The 19,317-nt window shown below is 40.7% G+C and overlaps 1 protein-coding gene across 2 annotated transcripts in view; it reads left to right on the top strand.

The window, feature by feature from the left end:
• Positions 1-2,246, top strand: part of GPR141 (G protein-coupled receptor 141) — a 207,045-nt gene extending 204,799 nt beyond the window's left edge. For both annotated transcript variants that reach the window (XM_078685860.1, XM_078685861.1), the window contains one exon: positions 1,317-2,246. In XM_078685860.1, coding sequence (XP_078541986.1) covers positions 1,317-2,242 — 926 coding nt within the window. In that variant the 3' untranslated portion in view covers positions 2,243-2,246. The remainder of the gene's footprint in view (positions 1-1,316) is intronic.
• The last annotated feature ends 17,071 nt before the right edge of the window (positions 2,247-19,317 follow it).

Here is a 19,317-nt window from a genome sequence, read left to right as displayed (position 1 = left end):
CATCCCAAGGGGCCGTAACGTCACTTCTAAGCCCACCCGTGCCCCTTTTAAAGCTCCTAGGTTTCCTCAAGAAAGAAGGCGACAAATTAATTTACCACCCGAAGCTGCCCCCTACGTGACTGTTCTTTCCGGGGTCCCTGAACTTCGACAGGGCAGACTCGAAACAAGCGAGGAGCTGCTGAATAAAACCATTTTTTGGCTTAACAACAATAGACCGCTCCCACCAGTCCTAGATGGCGGAATCCTGAGCGTCAGGAGGGTGGGGTGGCTAGGCATGTCGCTCAAACACATTCCGGGAGACCTGATATTAATCAGATTTAAACACAGGAACATTGTCCCCTTTTTAAGTTTTTCTCACCCAAAACCTGGAGATGGCTCTATTTCTACCTGGGATTTATTCGATTTTTACCCTGGCCCAAGAGTATTGAACAATAACACTTGCTGAAAGGGGACTCTGTCTACCATGTGTTATTACATTTCATCAGATTGATTTTAGCTTGCTTTAAATAACTGTTGAGTCCTATACACACGTATGTAAAAAGGAAAAAGCTTAATTTGTTCCTAATAATTGTATTTATGTATCTTGTCGTACATGATATGCTATTTCTGTCTATTTTACCAAAGTTAGTAAATCTTTGCAAGGCCCATTGTAAATATACTGTTTGGTTCCCCTGATCTTTATTTTTTAAATTGTATCATTTGTACTGTCGTATGTTTTTATTTTGCTATGTATGCTTGTATGATATTCTTTGAAATATCGAATAAAGCTTATATGATTTGATTTGATTTGAGTCCCGCAAGAGTGGAACCCTAGTCTGTCCCGGAAGGGCCTACAAACAATGTATCACCCTCTGGCCACTCCTGGCCAGAGGATATAAATAAAGGGTCAAAGATCAATTGTGGTCTTCCGCCCACACCAATGTACCAGTGCGAATGTGTGTAATTCCTTGGGTCCAACAAGGCCGCAGTCCCTACCTGACTACAACTCACTCAGCCTGTAACAGGAAATGTTGCGCAAACACAGATTCTTATGAACATTTCTTATTCCCGAGTGTGAAATTTAGGAAATACTGTATGCATGATTTATTGCATCCTGTGGTATCAGGAGTAACTAGTGTGACGTTTGTGCCTCAGAAGACCTGACTGAGGTCCTCATAACGAGGTCCTACATTTCTGCCCACTCTTTATATCGACCATAAAAATATTTGTGTTTAACGTTTACTCAGCTACAAACCATTTTAAATACTAATATGCATTATATTATAGTCCCTCTTACTAAATGTAGCAGTTACAAGTATCTTCTTTTTGCTTTACAGTAAATGCCTCTGCGATGTCCACAGACAACACAACAGCCTGCATCATGCCTGAAGCTCAAGAGAAAGCCATGGCCGTTGCAATGATCGTAATTTATGGAGTGGCCCTTGTCGGGGGCGTGTGTGGAATAATTGTGATGTCTCTTTCTCTGTTCAAAACAGGACTGAGATCAGTGAACACAACCATGGTGATCAACTTGCTTGTGGTGCACGGTGTCTTTCTCCTGACTGTGCCGTTTCGCATTACCTTCTTCGTCAAACGGGAATGGATTTTCGGCCAAGTGTTCTGCAAGATTGTTAGTGCAATGATACACGTGCACCAGTACCTCTCTCTGATATTCTATGTCACGACTTTGGTTATCCGCTGTCTCACTTTCTTTAGGGAAAAGGACAAGGTGGAGTTCTACCGGAAGTTGCACGCAGTGTCTGCCAGTATTGCAGTGTGGGTACTGGTTATTGTTCTTGTTTTCCCTGTATTGTTCTCCCAGTATGGCAAGTCTGTGAACCAAACGACAACCATGTGTTTCAATTTTGAAAAGGAATTTAAGAACCCTCATGTGGCGACACTAAACTACATTATTATAGCTATCGTATTAACTGTCATAACTGTGATATTGTGCGTACAAATGTTTATCGTCGCCAAAGTTGTGAAACAATTTAAAAACCAAACACTGAAACACCAAGAATTCTGGGCCCAGGTGAAGAGCTTGTTTTTTATATTGGGTATAGTTGTTTGCTTTTTCCCAAACCAGTTGTTTAAACTGTATTATCTTACACACCTTCATGACTGTGGAGCCTACTTTTACAATGAGTTGTTTTTGAGCTTTACTGCCCTAAGCTGCATGGACTCGCTATCAGTGGTGCTAAGCTATTGCTGCAAGCATCAAATCTTGTCTTCTGCAGTGATAAATAAACTTGTGTGCTGTTAACAGATGTGCATTGTAGTGTTTCTTACCTGAGCTTTCTTACCTTTGCCTAAAGCATATTCTTTTTTAGCCTTCTAGTGTAGGTTACTTTCTTACATGGCCGAGTAACTTATGACCTAAAAAAATGTAGGTCAAAACTCAATGAGCGTGCACCCCACATCTTGAAATAAATGCCCAGATTTACTGTCCTTCATGCAATGAAGTGCTTACTGGAAAAGCAGCACTAGTGCAGCACAAGAAACATCACCGGCCTTCTAAACCTGGCGGGTCTGCATGATGCTGGGCCTCAAAAAAGGAGCCAGCAGTCTTTAGCCTAGAATTTGTACAGGAGGGAGGTCCTCCAGTGGATAAATTCCTACATTTACACAACAGTAAAGAGGTCAAACATGTAGGATGTCTGCCTCAGGTCAAAGGACACATCTTACATTTAGCTTTATCAGGAGATACACTGCTTGATTCTTTTCTTGACTCCTTGCTTGCAACTGCTATTACCTGGTATTAGGATTTGGGGTAAGGCCCAATCACACTACTTTAGTAGATTTGTTTTTTTTGCTGACTTGTCCCAGCTGCGTCCCTATACATGAACAGTTGAACGGTGCCCAGTGGTGACGCTGCAACAACATTTGAGTGCAGTCCCTATGTGCTGACGTCAGTTCCTTTCTTTCTGCGCTGTTCGATGTAAATTCAGAGCTAGCTCCTTCTTTCCCTTGCCAATTGACAAGTCATTTTCTTTACACATTTTTCCAGTTTGTAACGGAAGAGTCACATCCTAAAACCACAGACTTCAAACCTTGTAGTGATTGGCACAAGCAGATGTCTGTGACTGATCTCCATAAGGTGTTCCTCTGATGTCTAGGGTCTGGCCATGACTTCCGGTGTAGGGACTGTGCCCTGGTGATTTGGAAGTACATAAACATAAGTGATTCTGTTTGATGCAATTTGTTGCTAATTACTAAAATCTATAGTTGCACAAATGCTTGAATGACGTAGGTTCGAACAACTCAGGTGAGTGAATAACATATTTTATAGTAGTTGAATGACAATTATTCAAATAATTAAACATTGAGGTGCTCTATAAGTGCTAGGTGAAAAGTTGATCATGCAGTGCATCAACAACAAAATTGACAGTACATAGAAACAAAAAACGATACAGATACTTTCATGGGCCTGCCCAATATATACAAATTTATTGTCTCTCATAAATGGGTACATTAATTTCTTCTGTCCTTGGATGCCCAAAACAACGGAGTTTCAGCACAGTAGCATATAGAACTGATTGTTCGACCCTCTTATGAAGTGTGTGCTCTCTTTACATCTAAAAAAGTCTTCATCAGGACTGAGTATGGAACAACCTATCATCGGAGACCCCACTGGCGACAAACAGACAAACAAACTTAAGGATGAGAAGGCCATTCATAGTCTCCCTCCGACTAGAAACTGCAAAAGTTTTTGTTTGCATGTACAGCCACTTTTATACTTTATGTACTGCATGAGCGTCTTTTCACCTAGCATGTTTAGAGCACCTCAATGTTTAATAAATTACAGTCATTCAATTGCAGTAAAACATATGCTAGTCTCTAACCAACTTAGCTATTCGAACCTACATTTCTATGGATTTATTTCCTAATATGAATCAGTTATACAAGCATTAGTGCAACTGTTGATTTTGCTAATTATCGACAAATTTTATCAGAGAGAACCACTTATGTGTATGTACTTGATACCCATATTCAGAGGAACACGGGGTTACCCCATTTATGTCTAGTGTCTGATGAATTGAAAAGCAATCTGGAACAGCAAAGCCAAGGAGTATATTGTTGAAGATCATCAGAAATCATGAAAAAGCTTACTTTTTCTCCACTGCAAGACATACCTTTCCCATAGGATAACACCAGAGTTACTTATTACATTTAAGGGTAACATTGGAGTTACCTTTTTATATTTAATGAGCTGCAACTTCCAGTTGGGAGCAGGTAGACAGCTCGAGTTCGGTTTCTAAAGAATTGTAATTAAAAGCCCTCTTTTACGGTAGCGTCAGATTTTTTACCAGAAATCTGAAAATGTCACCTTTAGAAAGTTCGTATTTTCTTGTACTAACCGTTTGGTGCCTGCAGCCTGATTCTAGGTCACCTAACAAGGTGTAGCTGGCAGTTGGTCTTTGTGCAATGCTCCCAGACAGTGGAACAAAGGAAAGATAGGTGATAGCAGAATGGGTCACTCTGAGTTAACTTGAGGGGAGATGTCAGCTACACACATTGACATGACAGAGGCTCTTCCTGAACACTCTCAGAAAGGGTTTGACATGACCTTTTATGATCCCAAATAAGCTGGGGCCAGGACAAGGAGGAAGGGGATGACTGAGACCTATGGGGGAGGGGTTGTGGAAACCTCTAGAAACATACTCCTCTTCAAAATGGGCACCAGGTTTAAATGTTGGACCCTTAGGCCCAACTCTTCAGTTCCCTTCTAGACCTGTGGACCTGCCAGGGAGAAGGACTGGTGTGCTTCTGAAAGGACAGTCACTCTGCTGGACTGCTGTTCCGAAGGACTGCTACCCTGTTGTGCTGCCCTGCTGCCCTCTAGCCTGGATGGGAAGGACTGGACCTGCAGCTCTGACCCCAAGACCCCAGAGTGACTCCAAGGGCTATTTGACAGGCCTCCTGATCAGAAGCCTCAGGGACATAGCAGGCTTTCAACAACCATGAACTCAGCACCTGGACTCTGCCATCTATGTGTCCTGCCCTCCCAAGTGGTGCAATCCCAGTCTTGGACTCATGGAAGATAGTCTGCAGGTTCTGCCAGACCATATGTGGATCCAGCAGAATCAACGCATCTCCTCCATGGCACATCTCCTGCATAACCGGTGCACCACCTTTGCTGCGTGGACTTCACCAGCGCATCACCTTTGCTGCACAGGATACCCTGACACAAGGACATCGCATCACACATCACGACCCATTGGAGCCGACACATCTCCATACAAGGACGTTGCCTCTGACAACGCAGTGGAGTAGTGTGGCTCACTGGTTAGAGGCGGCAGACCCGGGAGCAGAAGTCGGCCCGGGACCAGGGTTCAATTCCCGACGCGGCAGGGTCGTGGACTTGGGTCAGCGGACTCGATAATTCTCGCTTCGGTGCTTACTCTAATCAGGGGTTCCACTCAGCAACTCTGGGCATTAGCTTGCCTAATCTCCACAACAGCCCCATCAATTCCGGGGATGCCTGGCTCCACCTTGTGGACTCCCAGCAGGGACCATCCCACAGGGAAAGCCAGGACGGGTTCCCCAGAGTTATACAGCGCCAGGAAACCTACGAACGGGTAGCAGTGCGCTTTACAAGCTCAAATACATACAATGCTGCTGCACTATACTCTTAATACTTGGACATAGCCATGCACGTCGCAGCTCCCAGGAACCGCTACTGCGCAATGTATCTCCTTACCTGAACCTCACATCACCTCTGCTGTGCGACGCTTCCTGGGTAAGAGTGGTCTGCTTAATTCAGACACTCTGTTCATCACCACCCCCTTTTCTGAATCGTTTTTGGCCACTATAGGTGTGGCAGGGTATACTCAGACATGAGTCCCTTGCTCACTGCTCCATCAGGATTCAAGCAAGCCGGGCCGACGAGGCTGAAATGCCAGAAACCGGTCCCCGGTAGCTTGTCTCCTTTCTGGTGAAGAATTGGCTTGGTAGTTTGGTCTGCCCTGTTCCCATGATGCACTGGGCCAGGGACAGACTAATTTGCATATAGCCAGGTTCTGAGCTGGGATGGGGCAGTGAGCTAAATAACGGTGATGGATCAAGCCCTGATCTTTGGACTGGGTAAGAGTGGTCTGCTTAATTCAGACACTCTGTTCATCACCACCCCCTTTTCTGAATCGTTTTTGGCCACTATAGGTGTGGCAGGGTATACTCAGACATGAGTCCCTTCCTCACTGCTCCATCAGGATTCAAGCAAGCCGGGCCGACGAGGCTGAAATGCCAGAAACCGGTCCCCGGTAGCTTGTCTCCTTTCTGGTGAAGAATTGGCTTGGTAGTTTGGTCTGCCCTGTTCCCATGATGCACTGGGCCAGGGACAGACTAATTTGCATATAGCCAGGATCTGAGCTGGGATGGGGCAGTGAGCTAAATAACGGTGATGGATCAAGCCCTGATCTTTGGACTGGGTAAGAGTGGTCTGCTTAATTCAGACACTCTGTTCATCACCACCCCCTTTTCTGAATCGTTTTTGGCCACTATAGGTGTGGCAGGGTATACTCAGACATGAGTCCCTTGCTCACTGCTCCATCAGGATTCAAGCAAGCCGGGCCGACGAGGCTGAAATGCCAGAAACCGGTCCCCGGTAGCTTGTCTCCTTTCTGGTGAAGAATTGGCTTGGTAGTTTGGTCTGCCCTGTTCCCATGATGCACTGGGCCAGGGACAGACTAATTTGCATATAGCCAGGTTCTGAGCTGGGATGGGGCAGTGAGCTAAATAACGGTGATGGATCAAGCCCTGATCTTTGGACTGGGTAAGAGTGGTCTGCTTAATTCAGACACTCTGTTCATCACCACCCCCCTTTTCTGAATCGTGCGACGCTTCCTGAGCATGGAGACCCACATCTCTCCGCAACCATGATTTAAGATACTCTAGTTCAGACGGCCTAAATAGGTCCCTAAAGCCGGCTGGCACTTCATCGCAGTGGCCTGAACTTGTGACTTTGTCCCAGTCCAGCATGACCAGATCGCCCCAGTTGGCACTTTTTACTGCTATTTTTATTCAAATCTTTAAAATTGCATATCTATGGTTCTATTGATTAGATTTTTGTACTTTTGGTTTTGATTTTTTTATTAAAAAGTACTCTATTTTTTCTAAGATCGTGTGTGATTTTTCTTTTTTTGTGTTTTTACATTATTACTGTTTTGTTGCATAAGTACATGAATCATTGTCTCTAAGTTAAGCCTGACTACTCTCTGTCAAGCTACCCGAGGGTTGATTATAGGTTCATTTTTGGGGTTTACTTGTGACTTCACCCTGATAAGGATTAAGGTAGCAGCTTGAGAAGGGTTTCACCCCCTTCAACCAGTAACCCAATTTCTAAACCTCACCCTATAACAATTTGAGATGCACATACCCTGCCAGTGTACCCTAAGTCAATACACATGGTGCACATCATGACACCTTACAAGAGCTCTTCTCAAAGGAAACATCCTAGCAGCACAATATAGAACGCCCTGAGGAGGGCAGAACTTGCTGCCAGCCCACTTGACAGGATTATTATAATGGAATGTGCTGCCTATACACCCTGAACAACTGTAGTAGCTGCTACCAGACCTGGGTGGTGGGGGGACAAAAAAAGATTTTAAAAACACTTACCTGAAAATTGCAGGTCGCCGCCTCTTCTTCCGGTCTCCGGTCCAGCACCAGAAAGCAGCAGGAAGCACCAGGGCTCCCAGGCTTTCCTAAGCCAATCAGAATGCTGCGTTGTGATTGGTCTGAGCGCCGTGGATCGGTGCTCAGTCAGGTTATGGGAAGCTGGGCATGTTCCTCACCAGGCTGTGCATTACACCCTGTTGGGGAACATACAAAGTGCGAATAACAGTTAGGCTTGCCCAAAAGGGTGTAAACCACTCCTACCCCTGTTCTGGCCAGCCCCGCCTCGCCCGAGAGCCACTGATTGCAAAAGGTAAACTAAAATGATAATAACGATATGCCACTATCATTTTATTTCCCCCTTTGAGCAGTCAGGCTAAGCTCCTCCACCTTAGCGGAGGAGCCACCACTGAACAAAGTAAGAAATCTAAACTTTTCTAGTATGCTCTAGAATGTTCTGAGGAGAGCACAGCCTGCTGCTACTACTAGCACACATTAGAACAGTACTGGAATAGAACACTGCTAGCACACTGATAGAACGCGGGCTCACCTGCTCAACATACTCAACTGGACCCATATATCTATATAAACATTAAACAGGTAAACCTACACTCAATCAATTGGGAATTTACCATTCAGGATTTATACCATTTTGTCTTACCAATCAAAGCCACCGTTACCTATAGACCTAAAGGATCAAGGGAGTTAGCAAGAAAAAAGGTAGAAAAATAGCATTCAGCATTTTATAGAATAACCACAGACTCGGGAAAAGTTTAAGTTCCTTAATCTAAGAAAATTCTTTGGAGTTTTGGAAACATTAATTTAATTCATTTCTTATTCCAGTTAGAATGATGCAGATTTAAACATGAACATATTTTGGAGAGAAGGTATTGACTAACATTTAAGCAAAGGGTAGGTAAGGAAAAAAGAAAACAAATACAATGACAAACCCACACTTTATAGTTACCTAAAATGGAGTGGTGACCAACCCTGGCCACGGGCTGAGTCAAAGAATAAGAATCCCAAAATACAGATGCCAGCAGTAAAGAACAGGTGCAGATCAGAATCAGGTCAGGTTTCGGACCAAATTGGATCAGGACAGGACCACCACAGGCTAAGACCAGCACCACAGCTAAAAAGTTCAAACGGCAGATTTGTAAACCCTCTCTGCAGCTAACAGTCGAACCCCAATTGGGTCATCAAACTCCTTCCCAGAACCCTGATTGGGTTATTGAATCTTCTGATAGAGTGCTCTGCCAGCAACTCTGCTCACGATCACCTATTAAGTGCGTTGGGTGAGTGAGAGGTCAGCTGTTCGGACAAGTCGGACAAACTAACTAGCGAAGCCTACCCTAGTTATACTATTTTCTAGGTCAGTGTAGCACCCCCAAATGTTGCAAATGTGTGAATTCCACAATTTTATTGGACAAAGAACAAGGAGTAGTCATCACACCATACGCTTATGAGGTAACTTGTCAAACATGTATTCAAATTGTTCCCTCCCATAACTTTATCTTCCCATGTACTTTTATTCCGCCCGGTAGTGAAATGTAACAATGAGATATAAAAAACATTTTATTCAATTCAGCTTCCTCTGGCAGGGTAAGGAATTCACTCTTCCCATAGTTCATGCCATCCATGTCTGATTGGCTTGAGTTCAATAGGAAAACACAAGGAAAGTCCCTGGGCTATGTACTAACTTGGGAACCCTAGTATAGATCATGTGTACCAAAAAGCTGTACCCCAATATTGAAATATCTTCTAGATAACACTATAATACACCATATTTGTATAAATTGTAAAGCAGAAATGCGAAAAAAATTCGAAAAAAAGAACCTTAGATGTTTGTTGTTTTATATTAAAAGTTGTACAGTTTATTACAATGTTCACAAGGTTAAAAACATTATTATGCACAGATAAAAGTAAATACAATATCACAATTAAATTAAAAACAATGAGTATCAGGAGTCACAGTTTGTTTTCGTTGTCGACGCTGCGTTTCGGTGAAACTGTAATAACACCTTCCTCAGGACAAACAAGTTCTATAAAAAAACATTACAATTAGAAGACATCCTTTTTTGTGCATGTAGAGCCGTTAGGGCTCTCTTTGTCTTTTTTTAGGACGAACATTTATTAAGAACATTTTCACCTCCGAAAAACAACAAGCTAAACAACATGGTACTTAGTAGAGATGTTAATTACATGATTAGGTTCTAATGGGTGTATTTCTGGAAGCATTTTGGTACAAAGGACTATAGCTAAGGGCTCTGTAGTACTGTTGACTAGGCAACAAGAATCGAGTAGCTTCTGAGTGGGAATAGGTATGAAGCGTACCTGTGTATGAATTCTTTGGTATCCTCTGTTAATCAATTATGAGGAACTTCTCTTGCATCAATTTGGAGAAAAATGGCTTCCTGTTTCTTAATTTACAAGTCGCTATTTCAGTAAAAGAATATAGTGAACATCAATGATTAATTTATGTCCATCGCTATTTATTTTCAAAAAGACTCTCTACAATATAGGAATTCATCAATTTCTTTTATTACCTGTTTGGATTCAAAGATCTATGTTGTAAAGGTTACCGGAGGGGGGCCACCGATTTTGAATTAAGGGACCACTGTTAGAATCAAGAAGACAAGATAAAATGGGCCTCGTTATTCGCTGTTTAACCATTATTATTGTCCTATCTGGTAAGAAGGGGTTACTTTCAAGATATGTAACTCACCTCTAAGGGTAATGAATAGTCCTTCCTTCTAGGATTAAAAAACGCGCCACTGGATGCCTTCAATTATATCCAAAGCGTTGGGTAAAATCAATCACGGTTGTTTTAGCTTTCAACCTGTATAGAATATGTAATGTATAATGTAGTTAATGATAGCGTGGAATTCTATTCAGCGGATAAAGAGGTTTAGATATTACTATTTTAATGGTTTCTGCATCGTTTGGTAGGGAGTTAGAGGGAAAGCAGAAGTCACCGAAATACGTATAAATATGAATAAATATGAGTATTTCTACCAAGGGGGCACTGGAACTTAATAACCACAAACACCAGTAATCCACCAATCCCTAAACCCATCATTTCCTTCAGAAGGAATAAAACTATCAGAAACAGTTTAGTCCAGACATATAGGGAAACTACCCAATCACAAAGAACCATAGACAATAACCCTTTACCTACAGGTACATTTCCTTGCAGTAAATGTTCCAATTGCAACCAAGTGATCAAAGGAAATCCTATTGAACATAACAAAACTAAACATTTCACCAGATCGTTCATTAACTGTAGATCTAAAAACATAATATACTTAATTAAATGCCCATGTGAATTAGTATATGTAGGCGAAACTTCACGAGAAATCAGACTGAGACTGAATGAACACAAGTCTGCAATCAGATGTAAAAAACAAGGAGCCCCACTCACTGAACATTGGCAGTCAGCTAATCACAAACTTGATGACCTTAAATGGTGTGGCCTTGAATCCATCTCCCAAAATACTAGAGGAGGAGATATTACCCTAAAACGGAAAAAACGTGAACAGTTTTACATGTCCCGTTTCAATTCCGTAAACAATGGACTAAATTCAAAAGAAGACTGGGAAAGGATTTTGCAGTAAATCCATTTCCCAAGCTCCAACACAGGGCTGCGTATTTTATTTTAATTAACATCGCGCTAATATTGACATTGCGCGACACGTTCGCAAACTAGGACGTTGCCTTGCTAACTTATTTCCCGGTTTGTAATTGCAACTAAGAAAATCCATTGCGTCCTTGGCTACCGCCAATAACAATAGGCCCTTTCATCACGCGGGAATATGGCGTCCTTGGTTACCGTTTATCAATAGAAACCGAAAACGGGAACATAGAGACTGGTCCAACGCGGTAAACAAAACTACATTTGTAGTTCTCTGTCGTAGTGCGCTGGGATTGGTTAACTATCCGTGACGTCATGAAATTGACGTTTTCCCGGGAAATTGAATCCTTTTTAAACAGGAGTCAAATGACTCTGTTTATCTTTGGCAAACCATGCACTGCAGCAGACGTGGATAGGACCGTGAGGGGAGCAAGGAGGCCGGCACGAATTTTAAAGGTAAGCGCGAGCCCATCCGATCTACTCGCATTATGCCGACAACTGTAATTCGAACTGCGGCATGTTTTACTTAAAAGCACGAGCCCAGCCGATCTATTTGTATTATGCCGACATCTGTAACTCGAACTGCGGCATTTTTATTGGCGCCCCCTTGGTAGAAATACTCATATTTATTCATATTTATACGTATTTCGGTGACTTCTGCTTTCCCTCTAACTCCCTACCAAACGATGCAGAAACCATTAAAATAGTAATATCTAAACCTCTTTATCCGCTGAATAGAATTCCACGCTATCATTAACTACATTATACATTACATATTCTATACAGGTTGAAAGCTAAAACAACCGTGATTGATTTTACCCAACGCTTTGGATATAATTGAAGGCATCCAGTGGCGCGTTTTTTAATCCTAGAAGGAAGGACTATTCATTACCCTTAGAGGTGAGTTACATATCTTGAAAGTAACCCCTTCTTACCAGATAGGACAATAATAATGGTTAAACAGCGAATAACGAGGCCCATTTTATCTTGTCTTCTTGATTCTAACAGTGGTCCCTTAATTCAAAATCGGTGGCCCCCCTCCGGTAACCTTTACAACATAGATCTTTGAATCCAAACAGGTAATAAAAGAAATTGATGAATTCCTATATTGTAGAGAGTCTTTTTGAAAATAAATAGCGATGGACATAAATTAATCATTGATGTTCACTATATTCTTTTACTGAAATAGCGACTTGTAAATTAAGAAACAGGAAGCCATTTTTCTCCAAATTGATGCAAGAGAAGTTCCTCATAATTGATTAACAGAGGATACCAAAGAATTCATACACAGGTACGCTTCATACCTATTCCCACTCAGAAGCTACTCGATTCTTGTTGCCTAGTCAACAGTACTACAGAGCCCTTAGCTATAGTCCTTTGTACCAAAATGCTTCCAGAAATACACCCATTAGAACCTAATCATGTAATTAACATCTCTACTAAGTACCATGTTGTTTAGCTTGTTGTTTTTCGGAGGTGAAAATGTTCTTAATAAATGTTCGTCCTAAAAAAAGACAAAGAGAGCCCTAACCGCTCTACATGCACAAAAAAGGATGTCTTCTAATTGTAATGTTTTTTTATAGAACTTGTTTGTCCTGAGGAAGGTGTTATTACAGTTTCACCGAAACGCAGCGTCGACAAGGAAAACAAACTGTGACTCCTGATACTCATTGTTTTTAATTTAATTGTGATATTGTATTTACTTTTATCTGTGCATAATAATGTTTTTAACCTTGTGAACATTGTAATAAACTGTACAACTTTTAATATAAAACAACAAACATCTAAGGTTCTTTTTTTTCGAATTTTTTTAGCATTTCTGCTTTACAATTTATACAAATATGGTGTATTATAGTGTTATCTAGAAGATATTTCAATATTGGGGTACAGCTTTTTGGTACACATGATCTATACTAGGGTTCCCAAGTTAGTACATAGCCCAGGGACTTTCCTTGTGTTTTCCTACTGAATCCTCCTTGTCCCTCATCACCACACATAGGAGGCCTCCCTTTCCTTTTTCACTTTGGCTTGAGTTCAATGTCACAGCTTCGGTGGCTCAGGGCTTCTGTCGCACTGGCGCAGTTTCTCCAAAGATGGAGTTCAGCTGTGTATTTAGGCACAAAATACGTAACATGTAAACATAGAAAAGAAACAGTTTTAGAGACACAGAATAAATGAATGCACTGTATACCACTTCTTCTACTCTATTCCCATTTATTTTATTTAAACTATTGCATTAGATATTAAGCAAAAACAAACAGCTTAGCAAAGCAGCGATGCAAGCTTCTTGCACATTAGAACACAGAACAGCCATCTTAGTTCTATTACGCAGAAGCAAAAGTTTTCCCATCAAGCATGTCATGCGAGCATGACAGACGCATGCACAGTAGAAAATCCCACGTAGCAGCGGCCATTTTAATGCAAGCGAGTTATAATTAGTAAAAGCACATAGACAAGCTACCCCTAGAGGCCTATGTCGTGTAATGCAATATTAATATGACAAAACGTTAGTTAGTACATTCATATTATTTCGAGAGAGTTGAGTATAAGCAAGTCACTTTAAGTGTGAAACTTTGCTCCATTAATCCCCTCTTTGATGATATTTTATATCATCACTAATTAGTGAAACAGATGCCAACTTTTACACTTCACCCAACTCAATTTCTTCAAACTTTTTATTAATATTCTTTTTATTTTTCATGTGAAGATCTTTCACTTTCTTGTACAAATGTCCATTATGTTCTTCTAATTCTATTTTGTTAATATTTCTTTTCTTTCCCGTCTTATTCACTGTATATGTACTTTTATGTCTGCGACATTTGCAACAAGTTATTTTCCCTAAAATCATTAGGGCTATTCCCACCATTGGCATCAGTGTTTTACCTACAAAACTTTTCCCCACGCTAGAAAACCAACTACCGACAAAGAAGAGACCATCTGTTAGTCTCTTCCATGCACCATCAACCTCCAGTGGTTTGAGTTCCTTTTCTAAATGTGTAATATTCCTCACATACCCTTTCAGTTCTACACTTTTGTCAGATATGTAAGTGCAACAATGTTGCGCTTTCAGCATTCTACAGACTCCGCCCTCATTTGCTAACAATGTATCAAGAGCAAGTCGATTTTGTAAAACCATTGACCTTACCGCAACTAGTTCAGTATTGATCATTAAGAGAACCCCAGCAGTGTCAGTCGATAAACGATCCAACACTGTTGACAATTTGCAAATTCTTTGAGTATTCAGAACCACTCCCACTGAAGGTATCAATGCACTAAATATATCACCTACAATTTCTGAAAAACTAGCTCTTTTACTACGTATTAGTCCATTAGTTTCTTCATTGCTTCCAGTGATTTTATTTACATGGTATACCTTTGGGAATACTATTCCAAAATAGCAACTCCCATACCAATGATCAGGCAATTTACAATATGCTTTATTCCCACAGATATAATAAATTCCAGAAAAACACCGGCTCAGTTACATCTTTAAAACCCCAACCCCCAATTACTTTAAAATTGTGTTCACATTCACTAGAACCAATGACTATATTGTTATAATAACTTGTTCTCTCCCTATGGAGACAGAGTTTCCCTTTCTTTTCAAAGTCCACCAACATAGCAGCACAAGTTTTTACCATTCAAGGTGTATTCTTTATTTTCTGCCCATTTAGGAATTTTACATTTCTGTTCTGTAGCTTTTCTCTGGAAATCCTCTCTCCTCTTTTCAACTAAATTCAAAAATATCTTCTCTTCTTCATGTAAAATGCATGTTAAATATTTTTGTGTGCTTCAGTTATATCTATTGTACCTATTGTTAGAAAATATTCTCCTATATAATGAGCTATGTTACCTTTAGTATGTACAAGATTCAGGTTACTGAGGAATTGGAAGTTTAGAGAAAATCACATCTAAATTAGAATATTAATATTGTAAAGGTCCTTTCTTATAAAATAAACTAGCTAAAATACTACATGAAATACCATAAGTCACGGGCAAATGGTGATAAGTGACTCCTTCTGCTATAGATAATGGTAGCTTCATACAAACATAGCAATCACTTATTTCCATTGCTTCTACATAATGTACTAACATATTTGCAAATACATTCAGGTGTGTTCTATTTCTAACTTTATCATAATGCAATCCTTCCTCATCTGATGCTTCAAGTTCTACTCTTTGCTGCCTAACATTATCTATTCTTCCATATATATCTAACTTTTCAGGTACATCTACTTTCTCATGATTGGTAGTGTCATTCTTCTCACTTCTATCCATTAAATAAGTAATAGCTACTGTCAATCCTAACCATACTATGAGTATTATTACTACACTACATGTGCATATTCTGCAGCATGTTTTTAAGCAGTTTCTTTTCGGTTTACCATTAACAGTATGATCAGCCTTTTTTCGATTAAGGAGACTTAGCCCCGCTTTGAGACTTTTCACAGAATTTTAACCTGTGAAATTTTCAAGTTGGTCTTACTTCTTCGTCTGTTGGTTCATCAATTAATTCATCATCATCTTCATCACTCAGTTCTAGGTTTTCAAGATCTTCAAGGATAACATAAATCCATTCAGTCTTTTCAATCGCTGACTTTTTCTTTTTGGTTGTTCTGTGGAAAGCCCAGTTTGACTTGATATTTCGTTTACTTGCTCTGGTTCTTCATTTATTGGTTTAAGACAAAATTTTAGTTTCTTGACAAAACAAGGCCAATTATCTCCCTTTCTGAGTCTTTTAGCTGGCACCGTACTCTGTTTTTCTTCAATTGCTCTTTTATTCTCATTCAGTTGTGGCACAATTTGTATATCTTCATCATCTGTATTCAACTCTATCTGACTCGGTCCAGGTCTTGCTTCTGTTTCTTCTGCCTGGATGCTAATCTGGCCTTGTTCAGGTGTGTGCTGCAATTGCCTTTGATTTGGTTTGTTCTCTTTTTCCTGAACACGTTTTTTCTACATCTATCTGATCCTGCTCAGGTATATCGCTTTCTTCTCCTTCTATTTCCTGAGCCTTTGCACTTTTACCTATCTGCCCCTTCTCAGACTCTGGAACTGTGACAGGTATCTGGAATGTTTGAGTATATTGATCTTTCCTTATCTGTTCCTCCTCATAATTACTATTGGCTTTAGTTTCTGTAAGCTGAGTACGTTATTCTATTCCTGACTTATCCTCACTATCGCTCTGTCTATCTAAATAGGTCTGGCTTCTGGTTCTCACAACATCTGCGTAGTTTTTCAAGATCTTCAAGGATAACATAAGTCCATTCAGGGCCTCTGAACGTATTATTCAGTCTTTTCAATCGCTGACTTTTTCTTTTTGGTTGTTCTGTGGAAAGCCCAGTTTGACCTGATATTTCGTTTACTTGCTCTGGTTCTTCATTTATTGGTTTAAGACAACATTTTAGTTTCTTGACAAAACAAGGCCAATTATCTCCCTTTCTGAGTCTTTTAGCTGGCACCGTACTCTGTTTTTCTTCAATTGCTCTTTTATTCTCGTTCAGTTGTGGCACAATTTGTATATCTTCGTCATCTGTATTCGTCTCTTTCTGATTCGGTCCAGGTCTTGCTTCTGTTTCTTCTGCCTGGATGCTAATCTGGCCTTGTTCAGGTGTGGGCTGCAATTGACTTTGATTTGATTTGTTTTCTTTTTCCTGAACACGTTTTTTCTACATCTATCTGATCCTGCTCAGGTATATCGATTTCTTGTTGTTCTTCTTCCTGAGCCTTTGCCCTTTTACCTATCTGCCCCTTCTCAGACTCTGGAACTGTGACAGGTATCTGGAATGTCTGAGTATATTGATCTTTCCTTATCTGTTCCTCCTCATAATTACTATTCGCTTTGGTTCCTGTAATCTGAGTACGTTCTTCTATTCCTGACTCATCCTCACTATCACTCTGTCTATCTAAATAGGTCTGGCTTCTGGTTCTCACAACATCTGCAGGAATGTCTATCACTGGAATCCATTCATCCCTACTGGTGCTCGGTTGTTCATCATCAACTACTTCGGAATCACTTTCTTAAGACCCCTCAGCTGCACAACCTTCAGCTTCAGTTTCATCAGGTTCAGCACCTCTTTTTGTATGACTTGCATGGATCCGATTCGGAATTCCTTTACATTTTACTGCTGTAGTGGTAACCAATATCACTTGTGTTGGCTTTCCCCACGTTGGAACTAGACAAGATTCTCGTGTATGTTCTTTTATTACAACCCAGTCACCTGGAATCAGATCGTGTGCTGGAGTTGTCTGCCTGGTGACAGCGTCTTCTCCAACCTGGTGAGAGATAGAACGCACTTGGTCAGCCAGTTCTTTGCAGTACTCTAGTACTAAGTCATCAGATATATTTATCAGCTTATGTCCTGGCACCCATGCCTGCCTCATTGCTCTTTCCAAGAGTATTTCATGAGGACTCAAGCCTGTGTTACTATCTGGAATGCTTCTGAGTCCCATTAGAACAAGAGGTAAAGCATCTGGCCATTCTAATCCAGTTGATTCATAAATCTTTCCCAATCTTGATTTGATTGTGCCATTAAGTTGTTCTACCACTCCAGAAGCCTCTGGGCGGTATGCACAGTGCAGCTTTTGATCAATTTCAAATGCTTCACAGATTAGACCAATTATTTCATTATCAAAATGTCTTCCTCGGTCTGATTCAATTGTTACTGGAAAACCGAAACGTGGTATGAGCTCTCTGAATAGTAATTTTGCTACTGTGATGCTATCATTCCTACGTGTAGGGTAAGCTTCCACCCATTTTGAAAATAGTCAGACAATGACAAGAACGTACTTAATTCCTCTGCAAGGGGGTAACTGAATGAAATCAATCTGAAGTCGAATAAAAGGACCTACTGCCTTTCCAATCTTTCCTGACAAGACTACAGTTCTTTTCCCAGGATTCATTTGTTGGCATACCAAACACCTACGGCAAAGACTCTCTGCAACATTTCTGAACTTTCCATTGAACCAAGTTTGTCTGATAATCTTATCATAGCGTCTCGCCCTAGATGAGAATCACCATGATACATCCTAGCCCTAGGAGCAAGCATATAGTTTGGCAACACAGGCCTTCCATCAAGGTAAACAATGACACCATCTCCAGCCATTCTCTGACATCCTATTTTCACCCATCCTTCCTTTTCTTCCTGTTCTGCATCATTTTGCAAATCTATCACTTCTTCCCACGTTTTCACTTTCTCAAGCAACATAAGTTGGCAGCTGTATATTTTTAGTTCAATTTTCTTATTTATTGCCATTTTATTTTTGGCACAATATTGAGCTAATTGGTCAGCATATCAGTTACCTGCTCTCACTCTGTCATTGCCAGATTGGAGAGCAGCACACTTGACCACAGCTACTGTTTCTGGTAATTGGATTGCTTTTAGCAAATCTTTCACAAAATTTCCATTTCTAATAGGAGTGCCTGATGATGTCAGAAACTCCCTTTGCACCCAGAGTTGGCCAAAATCATGCACAACTCCATAGCCATATTGGCTATCAGTATAAATAGTCACTTTCAGATTTTTCCCAAATTTACAAGCTTTCGTCAATGCAATTAGTTCAGCTACCTGTGCAGACTTTACTCCAGGTAAATATGATGCTTCGACTGGACCCCATAGAGTGTAAACAGCATAGGCAGCACTCAAACCTCCTTCCTCATGTTACATACATGAACCATCTACAAATAGCTCATGTTCTGAATTTATTAGTGGCTATTCTCTTATGTTTGGACGTGGTTTAGTGCAGAATTCTGTAAGATCAATGCAATTATGTTCGACTTCATTTTTGACTTCTGCAGCAATGTTGCTGGGTTCTGAATATTACACCTAGCAATAGTCACATTTTCTGCACCTACAAGAATTCGTTCATACTTAGTCAGCCGACTAGGTGTTAGCTACTGAGTTTTAGTCCTGGTCAACAAAATCACAACTGCATGCGGGACATACACTGTTACTGGATGTCCCAAAATAATAGACTCACTTTGCTCAAGACTCATGCAAGTTACTGCTACTGCTTTTAGACATCCTGGCAATGCAGCTACCACTGGATCCAGTGTAGAGGAAAAATATGCAACAGGTCGTCTCATCAGACCA

The sequence above is a fragment of the Lissotriton helveticus genome, chromosome 4_1, assembly GCF_964261635.1.
Source record: "Lissotriton helveticus chromosome 4_1, aLisHel1.1, whole genome shotgun sequence".
NCBI lineage: Eukaryota > Metazoa > Chordata > Amphibia > Caudata > Salamandridae > Lissotriton > Lissotriton helveticus.
This window is presented reverse-complemented; position numbering and strand designations above follow the sequence as displayed.